The sequence below is a fragment of the Sapajus apella genome, unplaced genomic scaffold (genome assembly GCF_009761245.1).
Source record: "Sapajus apella isolate SASKATOON/1434 unplaced genomic scaffold, GSC_monkey_1.0 scaffold22, whole genome shotgun sequence".
In the NCBI taxonomy this organism is placed as follows: Eukaryota; Metazoa; Chordata; class Mammalia; order Primates; family Cebidae; genus Sapajus; species Sapajus apella.
Genome location: NW_022436962.1, coordinates 26,994,425 through 27,018,447, shown reverse-complemented (window position 1 = coordinate 27,018,447; position 24,023 = coordinate 26,994,425). Strand labels below are relative to the sequence as shown.

Here is a 24,023-nt window from a genome sequence, read left to right as displayed (position 1 = left end):
ACAGACCAATGAGACAGAAAATTAATAAGGATATCCAGAACTTGAACTCAGATCTAGACCAAGCAAGCCTAATAGACATCAACAGAACTCTCCCTGTCAAATTCACAGAATATACATTCTTCTCAGCACTACATGGTACTTATTCTAAAATTGACCACATAATTGAAAGTAAAACACTCCTCAGCAAATGCAAAAGAACGGAAATCATAACAGTCTTTCAGACGCAATCAAATTCCAACTCAGGATTAAGAAACTAATTTAAAACTGCACAAAAACATGGAAACTGAACAACCTGCTCTTGACTGACTACTAGATAAATAATGAAATGAAGGGAGAAATAAAGATGTTCTTTGAAACCAATGAGAATGAAGATACAATATACCAGAATTTCTGGGACACATTTAAAGCAGTGAGTAGAGAAAAATTTATAACACTAAATGCTCAAAAGAGAAAGAGAAAAGATCTAAAATCGACACCCTAATGTCATGATCAAAGGAACTAAAGGAGCAAGAACAAACAAATTTGAAAGATAGCAGAAGACAAGAAATAACTAAGAGCAGACAGAACTGAAGGAGACAGAGACACAAAAAACCATTACAAAAAAAAAAAAATCAGTCAATTCAGGAACTGGCTTTTTGTAAAGATCAACAAAATAAATAGACTGCTAGCCAGAAGAATAAAAAGGAAAAGAGAGAAGAATCCATTAGATTCAATAAAAAAATGATAAAGGGGATATCACCACCAATTCCACAGAAATAAAAACTACCATCAGAGAATACTATAAACACCTCTATGCAAATAAACCAGGAGATCTAGAAAAAAATGGATAAATTCCTGGACACTTATATCCTCCCAAGACTAAACCAGGAAGAAGTCAAATCCCTGAATAGACCAATAACAAGTTCTGAAATTGAGGCATCCATTAATAGCCTACCAACCAAAAAAAGTCCAGGACCAGACAGATTTACAGCCAAATTCTAACAGAGGTACAAAAAAGAGCTGGTAACATTTCTTCAGAAACTATTCCAAACAATACAAAAAGAGGGAATCTCCCTAACTCATCTTATGAGACCAACATCATCCTGATACCAAAACTTGGCAGAGACTCAACTAAAAAAGAAAATTTCAGGCCAATATCCATGATGAACATCAATGCAAAAATCCTCAATAAAATACTGGCAAACTGAATCCAACAGCACATCGAAAAGCTCATCCATCATAATAAAGTTGGTTTCATCCCTGGGATGCAAGGCTGGTTCAACATATGCAAATCAATAAATGTAATCCATCACATAAACGGAACCAATGACAAGAAACAAATGATTATCTCAATAGATGCAGAAAAGGCCTTGGACAAAATTCAACAGCCCTTTATGCTAAAAACCCTCAATAAACTAGATATCAATGGAATGTATCTCAAAATAATAAAAGCTATTTATGATAAACCCACAGCCAATATCATACTGAATGGGCAAAAACTGGAAACATTCCCTTTGAAAACCAGCACAAGGCAACATAGTACTGGAAGTTTCACCACTCCATTCAACATAGTACTGGAAGTTCTGGTCAGGGAAATCAGACAAGATAAAGAAATAAAGGATATTCAATTAGGAAAAGATGAAGTCAAATTGTTTCTATTTGCAGATGACATGATTGCATATTTAGAAGACCTCATCATCTCAGCCCAAAATCTCCTTAAGCTGATAAGCAATTTCAGCAAAGTCTCAGGATATAAAATCAATATGCAAAAATCACAAGCATTCCTATACATCAATAACAGACAGAGAGCCAAATCATGAGTGAAATCCCATTCACAATTGCTATAAAGAGAATAAAATGCCTAGGAATATAACTAACAAGGGATGTGAAGGACCTCTTCAAAGAGAACTACAAACCATTGCTCAAGGAAATAAGAGAGGACACAAACAGTTGGAAAAACATTCCATGCTCATGGTTAGCAAGAATCAACATCATGAAAATGACCATACTGCCCGAAGTAATTTATAGATTCCATGCTATCCCCATCAAGCTTTCTTCACAGAATTGAAAAAAATAAAAAAAAACAAGCAAACAAAAAAAAAAACCCTTAAATTTCATATGGAACCAAAAAAGGGCATGCATAGTAAAAACAATCTTAAGCAAGCAAACAAATAACAACAAAAAAGCTGGAAGCATCAGGCTACCTGACTTCAAACTATACTACAAGGCTACAGTTATCAAAAGAGCATGGTACTGGTTCCAAAACAGAGATATAAAACAAAGAAACAGAACAGAGGCCTCAGAAATAACACCACACATCTACAACCATCTGATCATTGACAAATCTGACAAAAACAAGCAATGGGAAAAGGATTCCCTATTTAACAAATGGGGTTGGGAAAACTGGGTAGCCATATGCAGAAAGCTGAAACTGGATCCCTTCCTTATGCCTTATACAAAAATTAACTTAAGATGAATTAAAGATTCAAATGTAAGACCTAACAGCACAAAAACCCTAGAAGAAAACATAGGCAATACCATTCAGGACACAGGCCATGGGCAAGCACTTCATGACTAAAACACCAAAAGCAATGGCAACGAAAGCCAAAATTGACAAATAGGATCTAATTAAACTAAAGAGCTTCTGCACAGCAAAAGAAGCAATCATTAGAGTGAACCGGCAACCAACAGATTAGGAAAAAATTCTGCTATCTACCCATCTGACAAAGGCCTAATATCCAGAATCTACAAGGAACTTAAACAAATTTACAAGAAAAAAACCAAACAACTCCATCAAAAAGTGGCTGAAGGTTATGAACAGACACTTCTCAAAAGAAGACATTTATGCAGCCAACAAACATATGAAAAAAAGCTCATCATCACTGGTCATTAGAAAAATGCAAATCAAAGCCACATTGAGATACCATCTCACACAAGTTAGAATGGCGATCATTAAAAAATTAGGAGACAACAGATGCTAGAGAGGATGTGAAGAAATAGGAACACTTTTACACTGTGGAAGTGTAAATTAGTTGAACCATTGTGGAAGACAGTGTGGCAATTCCTCAAGGATCTAGAAATAGAAATACAATTTGACCCAGCAATCCCATTACTGGGATATACCCAAAGAATTATAAATCATTTTACTATAAAGACACATGCACATGTATGTTTATTGCAGTACTGTTCATAATAGCAAAGACTTGGAACTGACCTAAATGCCCATCAATGATAGACTGGATAAAGAAAACGTGGCACATATATACCATGGAATACTATGTAGCCATAAAGAAGGATGAGTTCATGTCCCTTGCAGGGACATGGAGGAAGCTGGAAACCATCATTCTCAGCAAACTAACACAAGAACAGAAAACCAAACACCACATGTTCTCACTCATAAGTGGGTGTTGAACAATGAGAACATGTGGACACGGTGGTGGAGGGGAACTGACAGGGGGTGGGGTTTATGGGAGGAATAGCAGGTGGTGGGGAGCTAGGGGAAAGATGGCATTAGGAGAAATACCTAATATTGATGATGGGGTGATGGATACAGCAAACCACCACAGCATGTGTATACCTATGTAACAGATCTACACATTCTGCACATGTACTGCAGAACTTAAAGTATAATTTTAAAAAAAGTATTGAGATCAAAGCTGTAATAAAACATCTCCCAGCAAAGAAAAGCCCAGGACCTGATGCTTTACTGCTTAGTTTTACAAAATATTAAAAATTTAACTAATACCAATCCTCTCATAGTCTTCCAAAAAATAGAGAAGGGAATAATTCCAAACTCATTCTGTGATGCCAGTATTACCCTGATACTAAAAGAAGACAAAGACACATTAAAAAGAAAACTACAGGCCCATATCCTTCGTAAAAATTGAGGCAAAAATCTTTAACAAAATGCATTCAAACCAAAGTCAACACATTCAAAATGTACTTCATCATGACCAAGTGGGATTCATCCCAGGGATGCAATGATGGTTGAAATATGCAAACCAATCAGTGTAAAACATCAATTCATTAAAATAAAGAACAAAAATCATATAATCATTTCAACTGATGCTAAAAAAGCATTTGATTAAATTCAATATCCCTCTGTAAAAAGAATCCTTAATAAACTGAATATAGAAGAAACATACCCAAAATAATAAAAGCCACATATGACAGACTCACAGCTAGTATTACACTAAATGGGGAGAAAATGAAAGTCTTTCCTCTAAGACCTTCCAGATCTTCCAGACAAGGGTGCCCAGTTTCCCCACTGTTATTCAACATAACACCGGAAGTCCTAGCTAGAACAATCAGAGAAGAGAAAGAAATAAAGGTCATCCAAGTTGGAAAAGAAGAAGTGAAACTCCTTGTTTTGCAGATGATTTGATTTTATATTCGGAAAAAACTAAGATTCCACCAAAAAACTATTAGAACTGATAAGTTAAGTAAAATTTCAGGATACAAAATCAACATCCAAAAATCAGTAGCATTTCTATATTCCAAGAGTGAACAATCTGAAAAAAAAAATCAAGAGAGTAATCTTATTTACAATAGCTACACATAAAAATAAGTACCTAAAACTCAATCAAAGAAGTAAAAGATCTCTCTAATAAAGAATATAAAACATTGATACAAGAAATTGATGAGGACACCAAAAACTGGAAGGATATTATATTCCGTATTCATCAATTGTAAGAATCAATAGTGTTAAAATGTCCACACTACTCAAAGCAATGTATAGATTTAATGCAGTCCTTATCAGAATACCAATGTCATTTTTCACAGAAATAGAAAACCTATCCTAAAATGTATACTGCCACAAAGACCCAGAATATCCAAAGTTATTCTGGGCAAAAGGAACAAAACTGGAAGAATCACATCACGTGACTTTATATCACAGAATTACAGTAAACAAATAGCGCAGTAGTCACATAAAAACACACATAGACCAGTGGAATGGAATGAGAAATTCAGAAAGGAATCTGTACATCTACAGTGAGTTTATTTTTGACCAAGGTGCCAAGAACATACATTGGAAAAAGGGCAGTTTCCTCAACAAATGGTGCAGGAAAAACTGGATATCCATATGCAGAAGAATAGAACTAGATTCCTGTCTTTCATCATATATAAAAATCAAATCAAAATGGATTTAACACTTAAATCTGAGACTCAAACTATTAAACTACTAAAGGAAAACACTGGGAAATTAGAATATTAGACTGGGCAATGATTTCTTGAGTAGCACCTCATTAGCACAGACAACCACAGGAAAAATGGACAAATGGGATTATATCAAGTTAAAAAGTTTTTGCACAATAAAGAAAACAATCAACAAAATAATGTAGAGACAACAAACAGAATTGGGAGAGAGTATTTTTAAACTATCCATCTGACAAGGGATTAATCAGTATTAATAAAATATACATGGAGCTCAAATGTATACTGCCTACATTGTGTCTGTGTGTCTGTTTTTATGTGTATACTCTACAGGAAAAAAATAATAATAATCTGATTTTAGAATGGACAAAACGTCGGAATACATATTTCTCAAAAGAAGACGTACAAATGGCAACCACATTGTATTAGTCAGGGCTCTCTAGAGGGACAGGACAAAATAGGATAGAAATATATATGAAAGGGAGTTAATTAAGGAGTACTGACTCACACCACCACAAGGTGAAGTCCTACAATAGGCCGTCTGTAAGATGAGGAGTAAAGAAGCCAGTGTGAGTCCCAAAACCTCAAAGGTAGGGAAGCCAATAGTGCAGGGGCTCTGTGGCCGAAGGCCTGAGAGCTCCTGGCAAACCACTGGTATAAGTCCAAGAGTCCAAAAGCTGAAGAACTAGGAGTCTGATTATCAAGGGAAGGAAGCATCCAGCAAAAGAGAAAGAGAAAGGCTGGAAGACTCATCCAGTCTAGTCCTTCCATGTTCCTCTGTCTGTTTTTATCCTAGTTTCACTGGCACTGATTAGATAGTGTCCACCCAGATTGAGGGTGAGTCTGCCTCTCCCAGTCCACTGACTCAAATGTTAATCTCCTTTGGCAACACCCTCACAGACACACCCAGGAACAAAATTTTGCATCCTGTAATCCAAGCAAGTTGACACTCAATACTAATCATCACACAGGTATATGAAAAAGTGTTTATTATCACTGGCCATCAGGAAAATGCAAATCAAAGTGACAATGAGATATCATCTCACTTCAGTTAAAATCGCTTTTATCGAAAAGACAGGCAATAAGAAATGCTGGTGAGGATATGAAGAAAAGGCAACCCTTATATACTGTTTGTGGGAATGTAAAATAGTATAACCACTAAGGAGAACAGTTTGGAGGTTACTCAAAAAACTAAAAAAAAAGAGATTAAACATAAGATTAAACTATTCCACCGTTAGGTATATACCCAAAAGAAAGGAATTCAGTATATTAAAGAGATATTTGCACTCCTGTGTTTACTGCAGCACTATTCGTGATAACCAAAATTTGGAAGCAACCCAAGTGTCTGTCAACAGATGAATGGATAAAGAAAAGGTGGTATATATACACAATGGAGTACTATTTAGCCATAAAAAAGAATGAGACATCATTTGCAACAACATGGATGTAACTGGAGGTCATTATGTTAAGCAAAAAAAGCCAGGCATAAAAAGACAAACTTCACATGTTCTCATTTGTGGGAGGTAACATTTGAAGCAATTGAAATCATGGAGCTAGAGAGTAGAAGGAAAATTACCAGAGGACAGGAGGAATAGTGGAGAGAATGGGGGAGAGAGAAGAAGAAATGATTAATGTGTACAAAAAACAGAAAGAATGAATAAGGTCTAGTAATTGATAGCTGAACAGGTGACCATATTCAACAATAATTTAATTTTACATTTTAAAATAACTAAAAGATTATCATTAGATTTTTAACACAAAAGATATTATATTGTATTCCTGCATTAAAGTACCTCATGCAACCCATAAGTATATACACCTACTATGTATCCACAAAAATTAAAAATATTTTTAAAAAGTATTAACCTCCTGAAGGAAATCATGTCTTATATTTAAAAATAAAAGATAGGACAGTTCTCTTAAAAAATAAAAGATAAGTGAACATGGGCACTCCAAAGTTTGATAATTTGCCAATGGTCACTTTTCCTTTTGATAATGTTTTTATTAACAGTATAGGTAGTGAGAGTTTAAAAAAATTGTTGGCAGCTAGAATAAAGAAAATCTGCACTGGAATTAGCTTCTGCAGTAGATTACATTACATAACTTTTACTTTACTTTTGTAGAGTTAAATGATTTACTGCTTTAGAATTGCTATAATTTTACCTCAAGGCTTTTCTTTATATGTTCAAGATGTATATTACAATTTTGCAGAATTTCAAGGACTCCTGCAGAGGTGGTTATTTGCAAAGCATTCAGTTTATTTTGTACTTTTGACATTATTTTTTTCCACATGGAAATCACTTGAGAGAAAAGTTTTGTTTCTGCTGGGAGTTGCCTTTAGAAACAAAATTAGATGTAATTTTATTTTTTGAAGACACTATAATTTTAAAATCTATAATGTAAATGCATTGTCATGAAATACTATTTGAGTTGTAAAACATTTGATGTTAAATTTTCTTGATAAATCATCAGTTAAAGATACTTTTTAAGTGCCTATTATGTACAAGTGATGCACATGGTAAGAAATAGATAAATTAGACACAACAACCATCATTTAACAAGATTATACTTAGTGTACGGTGGAAGACAGTATATACAAGTTCTACACAAAGTAAGGAGAAATAATTTGTGTCCTAAGAAATTAATAAAACAAAGGGCTACTGGAGTTCTAGAGCGGAAATGGGATCTGTCAAGAGCTTCTTGGAGAAGAGGCCATTTAATCTGTGTTCTAAAGGAGGAGTAGAGTTTTGATGTGAAGAGAAGGCAGAGAGGGTATTCAACTTAGAAGCAAGATTATAGAGGTATGTATAAAAACACTGAATTTCTATTAATGGTTACCTCATCTTAGAGGATAAAAAAATGTAAGGTCCATGTCAGACTTGGTAAAGAAATTTTCCCTTACAAAATATTATCATTATTTTCTCCCTTTGGAAATGGGAAGCAAAATCCACAGGTGATGTGATAAGCCATTAATGTATTAATTTTAGTTTTGTTTTTGCTGTTGTTGGAATTGAATCAGGGAAATATTTTCTAAAATTATATAGTTGAATTGTTTCACTTTCTCTGCTCAACTATATTTCCCACCCCGCTTCCACCCTAGCCTCAACCTGATTCAAGCTCCTCTTTCAGCTTCCCGAGTAGCTGGGATTACAAATGCCCACTACCAGGCCCACCTAATTTTTGTATTTTTAGTAGAGACAGGGTTTCTCCAAGTTGGCCAGGCTGGTCTTGAACTCCTGACCTCAAGTGATGCACCTGCCTTGGCATCCCTAAGTGCTAGGATTACAGGCATGAGTCACCATGCCAGCCAATAATGACGTATCTAACACTTCTTTCTTAGCTCTTTATATTTTTATACCAATAATCAAGAAATAAGGCTTATAAAAATTATGCTTATAATCATTTATGAAAGAAAAATAGTGATTCAGCAAACTATACTCCTATGTCTATAATTAGGATAGGATGGTTTGACTATTCATTGAAGAAATGACTTCTCAAGAATTAAAGAAAATAATGCATTTTAACCTGTATATGGTATATTCTAGGTATTTTACCTTTGTATTTCTGAAGAAAGAAAGATTGGTTCAAGATAAAGCCAATTTCTTTGGCAATTCATCCATTCCTCAAGGGTGTAAGAGAAGAGAGTCAAGTTTTGATCCCATTCATTCACAAGATCCTACAATGATAAAAAACACATACATACAAATCTAAATATATAAAATTATTCTATAAGAGTTACATAACAGAAACAGATCAGAGGTGATTATCAGTCACTGACATACAGAAAATAATTAATAGGTCACATAAATGAATGTAGATCAAATTATATTTAGTTTTAGGAGAGGCTTAAGATGTTTTGTTCATCCAATTTCTGTCATATTTACTATACAACATACAAATCTTTTTGTAAGAGATTTGAGTAACACACATATATATGTAGAAATTAACATGAATGTCTAGTGCTCAACACTTATTTTCTACTTCGTATCACAGAGGAAACATAACCAGGAATGTGATACACATATTATTTCAGTCCTTTCTTCAAGCATAATTTCACATATAGATACACACATAATATCCTTCATAATATATCTATCTATAAATATAAATAGAACCATATTATATACATTGTTTTACAACTTGCATTTTATAACAAATAATGTCTTCTAAAGAGGTTTCAAGTCAGTACTTGTACATTATCTTCCGTATTTTAATGATTTTCAGGATTATGCTATGTTTATTAAAATAATAGGAAAATGGTTAAAAATCAATTAATATTAAAAGGCTTATTTAGAAACCAGTGGATTTGCCCATCCTCTAACTCTGGCACCTCATGGAGAGCCATTTATAACTCATTTATATTTGACCCCTGGTACTTACCTCCATGCTTCTTACTTTTTAAATTTATTTTATATTTCAATAGATATTTATTAAGATATCACTGATACACAAGAAACGACACATATTTACAGTATACAATTTTGGCCAGGCACGGTGGCTCACACCTGTTAATCCTGTTAATCCCAGCTCTTTGGGAGGCCAAGGCAAGCGGATCACTTGAGGTCAAGAGTTTGAGACCAGCCTGACCAACATGGTGAAACCCCATCTCCACTAAAAATACGACAACAAAGCAAAAAATTACCCGGGTGTGGTGGCAGGGGCCTGTAATCTCAGATACTCAGGAGGCTGAGGCAGGAGAATTGCCTGAACTCAGGAGGTGGAGTCTGCAGTAGGTGGAGATTTTGCCACTGCACTCCAGCCTGGGTGACAAAGTGAGACTTCATCTCAAAAATAAACAAGTAAAAAAAGTATACAACTTTATAAATTTTAACATATTCTTCCACTTGTGAAATAATCACCACAATCAAAATAACAAACATATCCATTACCCTGAAAGTGTTCTTTGTGTCCTGTTATAATTCCTTCTTCCTATCTCTTTCTACCCCTACCCCCAGCCAACCACTGACCTACTTTCTGAAACTATAGAATAGTTTGTATATAAACGGAATCATACAATATGATTTTATATAAACGGAATCATACAATATGTATTCACTTTGATCTAACTTCTTTCACTTAGCATAATTATTTTGAGATTGATCCATTTTGTTACATATATCAATAGTTTGTTTTCCTTTTCTGTATAACTTTTAGGTTCAGTAGCATATATGTGCAGGTTATACAGGTAAATTGCATGTCACAGGGATTTGGCATACAGATTATTTTGTTACCCAGGTAATAACATAGTATACAATTGCTAGCTTTTTATCCTCATCCACCTCCCACCCTCCATCCTCCACCCTCAAATAGGCCCCAGTGTCTGTTGTTGCATTCTTTGACCTCCATTCCCATCCAAGATGCTGTAAAGAATATAATCTCATTCTTTTTTATGGCTGCATAGTATCCATTGGGGGTATATATACCACATTTTTTTTAATCCAGTCTACTGTTGATGGGCATTTAGGTTGATTCCATGTCTTTGCTATTGTGAATAGTGCTATAATGAACATAAGCATGCATGTGTCTTTATGATAGAACAATTTTATATTTCTTTGGGTATATATCCAATAATAGGATTGCTAAGTTGAATGCTAGTTCTGTTTCAAGTACTTTGAGGAATCACCATACTGCTTTCCACAAGGGCTAAAACTAATTTACATTCCCACCAGCAGTGTATAAGCATTCTCTTTTCTCTGCAACCTCACTGGCATCTGTTATTTTTTGACTTTTTAATAATAGCCATTTTGACTGGTATGAGATGGTTTCTTATTGTGGTTTTGATTTGTATTTCTCTCATGATTAGTGATGTTGAGAAATTTTTCATATGCTTTTGGCCACGTATATGTCTTCTTTTGAAAAGTGTCTGTCATATCCTTTACTCATTTTTTAATGGAATTGCTTTTTTTTTTTTTGGCCTGTAAATGTGTTTAAGTTCCTTATAGACTCTAGATATTACACCTTCATCAGATACATAGTTTGCAAAAATTTTCTTCCATGTTGTAGGTTGTCTGTTTACTCTGTTGATAGTTTCTTTTGCTGTTCAGAACCTCTCTAGTTTAATTAGGTCCCATTTGTTAATTTTTGTTTGTATTGCAATTGCTTCTGGTGACTTTGTCATGAAATCTTTGCCTTGGCCCTTGTCCAGAGTAGTATTTCCTAGGTTATTTTCCAGGGTTTTTACAGATTTAGGTTTTAAAGTTAAGTCTTTAATCCATGTTTAATTGATTTTTATATATGTTGAAAGGAAGGGTTCCAGTTTCAATCTTCTGCATATGGCTTGCCAGTGATTCCACTGAATATAACATTATTTCCCTATGGCTTGTCTTTGTCAACTTTGTCAAAGATCAGATGGTCACAGGTGTGTGGCTTTATTTCTCAGCTCTCTATTCTGTTCCACTGTTCTATGTGTCTGCTCTTGTACCAGTACCATGCTGTTTTGGTTACTGCAGCCTTGAATAATAGTTTGAAGTTAGGTGATGTGATGCAATGCCTCCAGCTTTGTTCTTTTTGCTTTAGTATTGACTTGGCTATTTGGGCTCTTTTTTGGTTCCATATGAATTTTAAAAGTTTTTTCTAATTCTGTGAAGAATGTCATTGGTAGCATAAGAAAGGAACTGAATTTGTAAAATGCTTTGGGCAGTATGGCCATTTTAGTAATATTGATTCTTCCTATCCATGAGCATGGAATGTTTTCCCTTTTGTTTGTGTCATCTCTGATTTCTTTGAGCAATGTTTTGTAATTCTTGTAAAGATGTTTTACTTCCCTAGTTTGCTGTATTCCTATTATCTTATTCTTTTTGCAGCTATTGTGAATGGAATTGCATTCTTGATTTGGCTCTCAGATTGGATGTTGTTGGTATATATAAATGCTACTGATTTTTGTACATTAATTTTGTATCCTAAAACTTTGCTTAAGTAGTTTATCAGATCTAAGAGCTTTTGTGCAGAAATTGTGGCATTTCCTAGGTATATAATCATATGGTCTACAGACAGACACAGTTTGACTTTCTTTCTTTCTATTTGAATGTCTTTTCTTTCTCTTCCCTAATTGCTCTGGCTAGAACTTCTAGCACTTATGTTGAATAGAAGTGATGAGAGACAGCATCTTTGTCTTCTTCTGGGCTTCAAGGGGAACGCTTTCTTTTGCTTATACAGTATGACGTATGATGTAGGCTGTGGGTTTATCATAGATGGCTCTTATTATTTTGAAATATGTTTCTTGAAAGCCTAGTTTGTTGAGGGTTTTTAACATAAAGGAATGTTAAATTTTACTGAAAGCTTTTTCTGCATCTATTGAGATAATCATGTGGTTTTTGTTTTCAGTTCTGTTTATGCAATGAATCATACTTATTCGTTTGTGTATGCTGAACCAACTTTGCATCCCAGGGATAAAGTCTGCTTCATCGGAGTGGCTTAAATTTTTTGATGTGCTGCTGGATTCGGTTTGCTAATATTTCTATGTCCATGTTCATCAAGAATATTGGCCTTAAGTTTTATTTTTTCATTGTGTTCTGCCAGGTCTTGGTATCAGGATGATTCTGGCCTCGTAGAATGAGTCAGGGAGAAGTCCCTCCTCCTCAACTTTTTGGAATCATTTCAGTAGGAACGGTACCAACTCCTTTATAGCTCTGTTAGAATTTAGCTGTAAATCCATCTAATTTTGAGATTTTTATTACAGATTCAATTTTGAAACCCATTACTGGTCTGTTCAGTGATTCAGTGTCTTCCTGGTTCAGTCTTTGGAGGTTGTATGCACCCAGAAATTCATCTCTTTCTTCTAGTGTTTCTAGTTTGTGTGTATAGAGGTGTTCATAGTAGTCTCTGAAGGCTTGTATTTCTGTCAGATCAGTGGTAATGTCCCCTTTGTCATTTATAATTGTGTTTATTTGGATCTTCTCTATTTTTTTCTTATTATTGTAGTTAGAAGTCTATCCATCTTAATTTTTTCAAATTACCAACTCCTTAACTCAGTCTTTTGGATGGCTTTCCACATCTCAATTTCCTTCAGTTCAGCTCTGATTTTGATTATTTTCTCCTCCTAGCTTTGAGGTTGGTTTGTTCTTGTTTCTCTAATTTCTCCAGTTGTGTGTTAGATTGTTAATTTGAGATCTTCCTTTTTCAAGTGGAAGTTTAGTGCTATAAACTTCCTTATTAACACTGCATTAGCTGTATCTCAGAGATTCTGTTGTATATTTTTTCACATTAGTTTCAAATAATTTCTTGATTTCTCTCTTAATTTCATTATTTACCCAGTAGCCATTCAGGAACAGGTTATTCAATTTCTATGTAATTGTATGGTTTTGAGCAATCTTCTTAGTATTGATTTCTATTTTTATTGCACTGTGGACTGACAGTGTGGTTGGTATGATTTAATTATTTTAAATTTGTAAAAACATACATTACTGTGGCAAGACTCCTGAGTGCTTATGAATTATGAGGTTTTCTGTTCTGACTCGTGGATATAGGCACTATTCCAAGCACTGTGTAAGTACCAGGCATTGTTTCCTCTAATTTTCTCAAGTAGTTGTTTCCCTGACATCTGGCAGTTTTCTCACATTCAACTGTCACTGATTAGGTCTGCTGAATGCTTGTGCAGGGACCTGCCACAAATCTATGAAGATCTCTGTCTCTTTAGCTCTGTCTTCCCTGGTAGTTTATCCTAAATGCTCTAGCCTCCATTGGTTCTCCAGACCGTCAAAGGCATCTCCTCGTAACAGGGAGTCTGCCAGGCTTTGCCTGTATTCCTCTCCATCTCCCCACTCCAAGTCTGGAAACATAAGGAAATAAGTTGATAGAATCATAAGGCTTATAGTGTTTGTTTCTCATCTCTGAGGGATCTGTGTCCTTCCTTGCCTGACACCCAGTGTCCCAAAAACCATGGTTCCATATATTTTGTCTGGACTGCTTTGGTTACTTCAGGCAAGCTGGTGCTGTGGTTTGAATGTCCCCTCCAAACTCCATATTAAGATTCAATTGACATTGTAACAGGGGTGACATGTGGCACATTTAAGAGGTTATTAGTTCAGGAGGGCTCTGCCCTAATTAATAGATTACCGCTATTATCATAAGGGTGATTAGTTATTGTGGGAATTTACTGCCTTTCTCTTTCCATTTTGTGCATCTTGTGCTTCACTTGCCTCTCTGCCTTCCATTATAGGATAATAATGCAGCACAAAGGCTCTTGCCAGATGCCAGCCCCATGCTCTTGGATTTCCCAGCCTCCAGACCATAAGCCAAATAAATTTCTTTTCTTTATAAATCATCCAGTATGTGGTATTGTTGAGGCAGTACTAAGTGGACTAAGACAGGTGGTAAATCTGGTCTCTATGCTCCATCTTGCTTGGAAGTAGGTGGGGTGTGTGTGTGTGTGTGTGTGTGTGTGTGTGTGTGTGTGTGTTTCTTTTGAGCTAAAATGTGCTTAATTTATCATTTATTAAATTCACTTTCCTTAATGAAGGCATTTAATGCTCTAAACATTCATTTTCATAGGGCTATAGCCAATTGTGACAGGTTTGAAATGTGATTTTCTCCTTGTTACTTACTTTCAAATTTAAAAAAATTAGATTACATTTCCTGTATATTCTGATGGTTACTTTAAAATTTCTATTGTTGTGGGTGTTTTGCCTTTCTTGATGCTTTTCTGCTGTTCATTTTTTTGTTGTACTACATTTGATTAAAGAATAAATTCCATTTGGTTTATTTTTTGTATAATTTTTTCCCCAAAGTTTTAATTAATTGACATTTTCCCTAAATATCACAAATAATGGGATATCCATTTGTTGTATATATACTTTCTCTCTCTCCTCCATCTATCTTATAGATGATGTACATATATGTGTGTGGGTATGATCGTGTTAATTTTGCTATTTACTATCTCTATATTATTACATGTCATGTTGAGTTTCTTGACACTTTAAAATAATTCTTAGGTATATTACTAAATGTAGGTTTGCACAGTGAGGGACTATTAGGGAACACTATACACTGGACTATCAGGGAACACTGTACATGCTTATAAGGTCATATTTTTCCATGACCTAAATTTATCCTTTATGCCAAAATTAAACTTTCTGACATTTCCTCATAAGCAATTAGTGTTTCCACAAAAAGTTATTTCTGGTATTCAAACTAGTAAATATTCAATGTAATTTTTATGTAAGTATAGAAATGATTTATTGAATTCAAAGGCAAATTGTAGAATCCAAAAGATTGAAATAATAAATAAAATTATAGAAAATGAGATGATGGTGTCTTCTAAATATACAATCATGTCATCTGCAAATAGAAACAATTTAACCTCCTCTTTTCCTAACTGAATACTCTTTCTTTCTTTTTCTTGCCTGATTGCTCTAGCTAGAACTTCCAATACTATGCTGAATTGGAATGGTGAGAGAGGGCACCCTTGTCTAGTGCCAGTTTTTCGAGGAAATGCTTTCAGTTTTTGCCCATTTAGTATGATATTGGCAGTGAGTTTGTCATAAATGGCTTTTATTATTTTGAGATATGTTTCATCAATACCTAGTTTATTAACAGTTTTCAGCATAAAAGGCTGAAATTTTGTCAAAGTCCTTTTCTGCATCTGTTAAAATAATCATGTTGTTTTTGTCCTTGGTTCTCTTTATGTGATGGATTACATTTATAGATTTGCATATATTGAATCAGCCTTGCATGCCTGGAATGAACCCTACTTGATTGTGATGGATAAGCTTTTTGATGTGCTGTTGCATTCAGTTTGCCAGTATTTTATGGAAGATTTTTGCATCAAAATCTCCTTAAGATGATATGCAACTTCAGCAAAGTCTCAGGATACAAAATCAATGTGGAAAAATCACAAGCATTCCAAAACACCAATAATAGACAAAGAGAGAGCCAAATCATGAGTGAACTCCCACCCACAATTGCTACAAGGAGAATAAAATACCTAGGAATACACCTAAAAAAGGACGTGAAGGACCACAAGGACAACTATAAACCGTGGCTCAAGGAAATAAGAGAGGACACAAACAGATGGAAAAACATTCCATGCTCATGGTTAGGAAGAATCAATATCATAAAAATGGCCATACTGCCCAAAGTAATTTATAGATTCAATGATATCCCCATCAAACTACCACTGACCTTCTTCACAGAACTGGAAAAGACAACTTTAAACTTCATATGGAACCAAAAAATAGCCTGCATAGCCAAGACAATCCTAAGCAAAAAGAACAAATCTGGAGGCATCATGCTACCTGACTTCAAACTATAACACAAGGCTACAGTAATCAAAACAGCATGGTACTGGTACCAAAACAGAGATATAGACCAATGGAACAGAACAGAGGCCTCAGAAGTAACGCCACACATCTATAACCATCTGATCTTTGACAAACCTGACAAAGACAAGCAATGGGAAAAGGATTCCGTATTAATAAATGCTGTTGGAAAAACTGGCTAGCCATGTGCAGAAAGCAGAAACTGGACTCCTTCCTTGCACCTTATACAAAAATTAACTCAAGATAGATTAAAGATTTAAACACAAAATCCTAACACCATAAAAACCCTAGAAGAAAACCTAGGCAATACCATTCAGGACATAGGCATAGGCAAGGACTTCATGACTAAAACACCAAAAGCAATGGCAACAAAAGCCAAAACAGACAAATGGGATCTAATTAAATTTCAGTTTCTGCACAGCAAATAAACAATCATTAGAGTGAACCAGCAACCAACAGAATGGGAAAAATTTTTTTGCAAGCTACCCATCTGACAAAGGGCTAATATCTAGAACCTACAAAGAATGAAAACAAATATACAAGAAAAAAACAAACCCATCCCAAAGTGGGCGAAGGATATGAACAGGCACTTTTCAAAAGAAGACATACATGAGACCAACAAACATAAGAAAAAATGGTCATCATCACTGATTATTAGAGAAATGCAAATCAAAACCACATTGAGATACCACCTCATGCCAGTTAGTATGGCGATCATCAAAAAATCTGGAGACAACACATGATAGAGAGGATGTGGAGAAATAGGAACACTTTTACACTGTTGGTGGGAGTGTAAATTAGTTCAACCATTGTGGAAGACAGTGTGGTGCTTCCTCAATGACCTAGAAATAGAAATTCTTTTCACCCAGCAATCCTGTTACTGGGTATATTCCCAAAGGATTATAAATCGTTCTGTTATAAAGACACATGCACTCGCATGTTCACTGCCGTACTGTTTACAATAGCAAAGACTTGGAACCAACCCAAATGACCATCAATGATAGACTGAATAAAGAAAATGTGGCACATTTTACATCATGGAATACTATGCAGCCATACAAAAGGATGAGTTCATGTTCTTTGCAGGGACATGGATCAATCTGGAAACCATCATTCCATCATTCTCAGCAGACTGACATAACAACAGAAAACCAAACACCACACGTTCTCACTTATAAGTGGGTATTGAACAATGAAAACACATGGACACAGGGAGGGGAACATCACACACTGGGGTCTGTTGGGGGTGGGGGGCTAGGGGAGGGATAGCAGGGCGTGGGGAGATTGCGCAGGGATAACATTAGGAGGAATACCTAATGTAGGTGGTGGGGGATGGAGGCAGCAAACCACCATGCCATGTGTATACCTACGTAACAATCCTGCAAGATCTGCACATGTACCCCAGAACTTAAAGTAAAAATAATTAAAAAAAAAAAAAAATGAAAACATTTTTCCTTTGCCATATTACCTTAATGGGCCCAATGTGGGGAGATCCTTTAATTGTTGCAAGTATGACTTGAGACTCTTCTAACTGAGCTGATATGTCATCTATAGATGGAATTATGAAGATAGAGTAAACCTCTGTGTGATGAAGAACTAAATGCAAAGGAGTAGTGCTCCAAAAATCAATAATCTTAAATAGTATTTTTTCAAGAGCCGCTTCATTAGTTGCTGAGGTTGATATATCTTTTATTTCATTTTCATATTGCAACATCTAAAATAAACAAATTATTCTTTAGTATCCAGTATAGCAAATAATTCCTGATATGTTTAAAATGGAAATTTTAAATGCACGTTTTTAAAGGCACATAAAAATATTGAAGATCTAATTCCAATTAGGTTTGTATCCTTAGCAGAGACTTCATGTCTATCCTTTATGACCTATCTTTTTGAACCTTAAAATCATCCTATTGACATTTTTTATAATCAGGGAATATTTCTAACTTTCCTGATTCTAGCCAGTTATAGAGTATATACCTTCTGTATATGTGTAGGTGGAATTATTTCCTTCAGCATTCTTTCCTCATCACTAATGCCAACTGCTTAATTATTTTGTGACATGCTTTTACTCTCTACAATATTCTTGGGATATTTTCATGTAAGAGAATGCAATTCTGATGGATCCAGATTTCCATGGCTTCCATTTCTTTGCCTCATTTCTTTGAGGATACGTGTTTCTTAAAATACATTAGTGGAATATACACAGACTTTTTTGCCATGTGCACTGACCTGCAATTCTTATAGGAAAAGATCCTGATATAAGATCTCCAGAGTCACTCACTATAATACAGATACTCAGAGATCTTCTCATCTACATATCTTAAAATTAACTAGTTGGACTTATTGTTTTATCCCTGGTAGGTAAGACTTTACCACCATTCTTATATGCCATCTCTATGGTGCTAAAGAATAATGCCCAATTCCTATGTTTTAGTAATGCAACTCAGCGGGGATTTGGAACAGATATGACTAGTTTTTATCATTTCTCTTATATGCTTGCCAAAGATGAATTATAAGGATGGTGGGATCAGTTACTGCTTATGGCATTAAGTAACAGCTTTGGGAAAGAAGCCTACCTTTTGACATAGATTATTTAGCCAAAGGCAGATAAGGAACTATAGAACCATCAAAGTTCTATGCTGAAGAAAGAAATTTGTGCCTAATGCTAACATTCTGAAATTGCTAAAAACTAAATCCAGACACTGATAATGCGTAAAGCAAAATTTCAGTGAAGTGAATTGAGCCTTGTCAAGTCTTTATGGTCAAAGTACGCGACCTGACTGACAAATGGTCAGATCTTACAACTTACTTGATAATAGCTGGGTGGTTTTAGCTGAGTCTTGATGCCTGTAATTAATCATCTAACTTTATTATAAAACATATGGCTTTCTAAAGTGAAAATTATCAACCATAAAATGATAATATTCATCATATGCATACCATTGAGCTCTTGCTCTTAATTTACTTCATGAAATGCTTTTCATGTTGTAGGTTTTTCAGAGCCTGCACAACATCTTGGACAAAATGGTTGTCATATAAATGCAAGCCATCATAATTTATTCATTTAATAGGACTTCTAATATGGCCTATCTTGGAAAGTCTTACAGCATAACCACTGTCTCTAGGTCAATCCTCTAAAACATAAGTTTTAATAAATGAAGGATGAGTTTCTGGGCCAAATCCTGTCCAGTTGGCTTCTACTTTATGCTAGATACGTTGTCAGATTTCTACAGGATGACCAAAATAATCCAGGAACTCTTAAAATTCACTTCGAATTACCAGGTGATTGCCTCCTTATCCCTTCTATTATAATTATCTTCAAGAAGAAGGGATTTCTCTAACTCCTCACTACAGTATTTCAAAGGCTGAAGACCTTGTTCACTTCTGTTCACACATCAAACCGTCCTAATTAGGACCCACTAAAAAATGCATGGGACTTCCTTTTTAAACTATCTACTCGTGTTAGACATGTAATAGCTCATTGGAACCCTTTGAGTTATTACAGGCCACCACACCCACATAGGCCACCAGCTTCTATACTATATACCTGTCTACCCTAACTTTTATGGCTTGCTGCTACATTTAGTCTGTACAATTATCACCCTTTATCTAACTTAACCAAGAGTAGCTCCAATAACCCAAGACTGGGAATGAAAATAGCACTAAAATTGTGCTGGATTTTATGCATGCTGATTTGAAATAAACTCATCTATTGGTATTTGTTCTTATGTTCTGACGTCATCTAGCTATCTTGCTGAATTCCTCTTGGGCATGTATATCAGTTGGGCATGTATATCAGTTGGGCATGTATAATGGTTAGGAGGCTCTAAGATGAGATATTTAGATACAATGAGGATTGTAACAGTAAGAGAAGGTTCAAGAATTATTTCATGATTTTTAGTGAAAACAATTGGAAAATGGAGCTACCTTCAACTGAGATGAAACATAGAGGAAGAGTAGAATTTAGGAGGTGAAGAATAAAAAGTGAATGTTTTTGACATGTTACTTTTGAGGCATTTCTTAGACATATAAGTGGAGATATGAATAGGAAATTGGATATGTGAATTTAGAGTTCCAGAGAAAGTTAAGATTAGGGCTGGCAACATAAAATAATCTAAATTTTAAAAACTAAAGTTGTTTTAAAAAATTCTTCTTTTTAAATTCTTTAAAAAGGTGTCCATGTTCCTCATTACAACAGATCATTTAGTAGAAAATTATAGGTATAAAATAGGGGGTTTGATTACATTATATATTGTCAGCCATGAAACATTAAATATAAATTAAGCCTACTGTAAGTTAGGAATGAAAATACAAAATTTTTTAATCTTGGAAAAAATATGTTTTTATAGTAAAACTCGCATGGAAAGTCAAATAGTTGTTTATTATGCATGGAAAGTCAAATAGTTGTTTATTTTAAATATAATGTCAAGTTATAGATATATGTTAAGGTAGGGCAATTCTTACATGCTCTTAATATATTTTCATTTAATAGATAATGGAATCCAGAAGTTTTGATATTTCTATTCCTATAAAAATATATTCTATATAAGTAGTACTGTTAACTAATGAAAGACTAATTTCATTTGTCATACATGAAAACCAGTATTACTGTTTTTTAATCACCCTAAACTATAATGGAATAATTAATAGCTTATCCAATATCTCCAATTAAACAATTTCCTATCAACTATGATTCTACAAATATACTCTTATTTTCCCAGACACTCTATAGACTTCATTTTCTAATTCCTATTCATTATAGACTTACTTCCCTATTTAAAATTGGCCCATCTGGTATTTCAATCTATTTTTTTAAAAGAATTTTTATTTACCTTGAGAGCTAGAAGATTCTCTATTTTACAGTTTTTATCAAGGGGAACTGACTTCCCAATAATCTCTTGGAGAGCTTCCCAATGCCTTGGCTTGAGACAGGGATTTCCCAGAGCTATAATGATAGGCAGCTCTCGTTTAAACTCTGTTATCACTTGCTTAAGATGTGTTAACATACTGTTTTTAGGCAAACCTATAAATAACAATGGGTCAGTAGGCTCACAATATGTTCACTGTATTTTTTAACCAAAAACAATTGAGAAAATAGTATTTTTTCTTTAATTTTGTTAATGTAATACTACTTTATCAGTTATTAAACTATATTATATAACAGTAAGCTTTATTAACATCACCCTTCCATGAGAATCAACTATGCATTAAATAAAGAAAAATAGTTATAAGGACTGGTGACTAAAACTCAACTATCACAACCAAATTATTTTAGACAATTTGATTTCAGGAGTGGCCAGCTACCACAAGTTTCCCAGATTTTTACTGACATGATAAATATACAGACAAATGGGTACACACACACATAGACACACATGTACATACCTCACAAAGATTCAGAAGACTGTAATAGATTCTGGGCATTCATTCATTCATTTCAGAGAAGAGGTCTTGCTATATTGCCCAGGTTGGTTTCAAACTCCTGGCCTCGAATGATCCACCCACCTCAGCCTCCCCAAGTTATATAAGAAACATAATGTCCTTACAGGAATGAGCCACTATACTCAGCTGGTTTGAGTTTTTAAAATTTGGGTAAGTATGGAAGAACATCAAGGGAAAAAATATACCATCAATATTATTTCATTAAAAAATACTTTAACACGAAAATGTAGGAAATGAAGGTGACAGCTTTGCCACAGACCAGCACTAGTCTTGTCTTCTCGTATGACAAACCACTAAAGTACAGGATTTAAAACCTATGGAGTGGAAGGTTCAACTGTTATAACCTTTTTACTCAACTTATAAAAGAAAGAGGAGGGGACCAAAGTTAGGGACTCAAGAGAACTGAAAACTGCACTCATACTCTCAAAAAAACAATTTGTATACATGGGGCTTTTTTTTTTTTTTAAATAAAGTTGTACTAAATAGTAATATGTTTTTAAGAACTGATTAAACAGAAGATCAAGAGCATAACTTTAGTTTTTGCCAGTCTAGACTTTGGCAAACACAAGATTTTATCTGGGGAACCATGGATAAAAGGTGTCATCTAGTTGTTACTTTACTGTCCTTGGAAGCATGTATATGACAAAACAGTGAGAGGGAATGCACACAAGGAGTGTTATGTTAAAGCCTTGAGAGTATGATTTGCCCCCCAATTGTCCTCTTTTCTAAACTTTTGTGGTATTGTTGTATTTCTTATATAATTTAAAAACAAGTGAAATAAAGTGTTTTTTTAGCTTTCCTGGCGAAGAAATTTTAGATTAAGGTATGTCTGAGTGATAGGGGAGGAGATTTTTTTAAAAAAGCAAGGAACCAACACAAATGCCCATCGATGATAGACTGGACAGGGAAAATGCGGCACATATACACCATGGAATATTATGCAGCCATCAAAAATGATGATTTTGTGTCCTTTGTAGGGACATGGATGAACCTGGAAAGCATCATTCTCAGCAAACTGACACAAGAGCAGAAGATCAAACACCGCATGTTCTCACTCATAGGCGGGTGTTCAACAATGAGAACACATAGACACAGGGAGGGGAGCACTACACACTTGGGTCTGTTGGGGGGAAATAGGGGACGGACAGTGGGGGATGGGGAGTTGGGGAGAGAGAGCATGGGGAGAAATGCCAGATATAGGTGTTGGGAAGGAAGGCAGCAAATCACACTGCCACGTATGTACCTATGCAACAATCTTGCATGTTCTTCACATGTACCCCAAAACCTAAAATGCAATAAAATAAATTTAAAAAAAAAAAGCAAAGATATTGTTTTGGCCAGGTGAAACAAAACTTCCCTTTTGGAAAGGATATGATCTTATAAAAATGCTCTCATAAAAACAGCATGTTTGCACTGGCAAGATTTCAAATTTGATGATTAAAATAAAATAAAACTCTAAAAACGACCCTTTCAGCTGTTTACCCAAAGATAGAGATTCTGCAGATGGGCCTTTATCATCAAAACATCTCTGACCAGTGCCCTAAAAGAGCCATAATTAGGGTGAGATAGTTGGGGTTCTATGCAGGGAACCAACTTTTAAAGGATATAAAAATTATTAATTACTTAATAAAATTCTTTTAACAGAAACTTAATCTTCTTGCTTCAGTAAAATTCCTATCTATACTCCCGTACTGTAGCTCTAGCCATAATGATCAATCCCTGAGAACAGGTAAAGAAACAAGCCAAGGACAATGTGCTTGGTGCCCAAAGGCTACTTGGTATATAAACCTAGGTGGGAAAATTTGAGAAACACATTTTTACCTTTTTCTAGTACCAAGATTATGTCCATCAGTTTTGAAACATTTCTCTGTACTGCTTCTCCATCAATACTTTGGAGAGAACTATTTGTCCATTCCCAAGAAGATTTCCTCCACTCGTCTTGTGCTTCCCATAATTTTTTTCTCAAAGTCAAGTCACATTCAATGTCAGAGATCTCTGAAAGCACAATCTGTGTAATTTCTTCCATATTAACAGAATGTATGTGAGATTGAGAATCACTGAAACAATCCTGATAGCTTGAATATGCTTTAGCTTTGTTAGTTAAAATTTCAGCTTCCCCTGAGAGAGTTTGGATCATTTCCATTGCTGTTGTCACTTGAATGCCAGCACATAACAGAAGAGGAGTTCTTATCT

General features: G+C 34.9%; 1 protein-coding gene across 1 annotated transcript in view; it reads right to left on the bottom strand.

Annotated features, from left to right (window-relative positions):
* Positions 1 to 24,023, bottom strand: part of DNAH14 (dynein axonemal heavy chain 14) — a 403,573-nt gene that overhangs the window by 264,499 nt on the left and 115,051 nt on the right. Inside the window, exons 19-23 of the mRNA XM_032289400.1 lie at positions 23,652 to 24,021; positions 21,221 to 21,411; positions 17,857 to 18,102; positions 8,688 to 8,809; positions 7,297 to 7,468 (exon numbers count right to left, since the gene is read on the bottom strand). Coding sequence (XP_032145291.1) covers positions 7,297 to 7,468; positions 8,688 to 8,809; positions 17,857 to 18,102; positions 21,221 to 21,411; positions 23,652 to 24,021 — 1,101 coding nt within the window. The remainder of the gene's footprint in view (positions 1 to 7,296; positions 7,469 to 8,687; positions 8,810 to 17,856; positions 18,103 to 21,220; positions 21,412 to 23,651; positions 24,022 to 24,023) is intronic.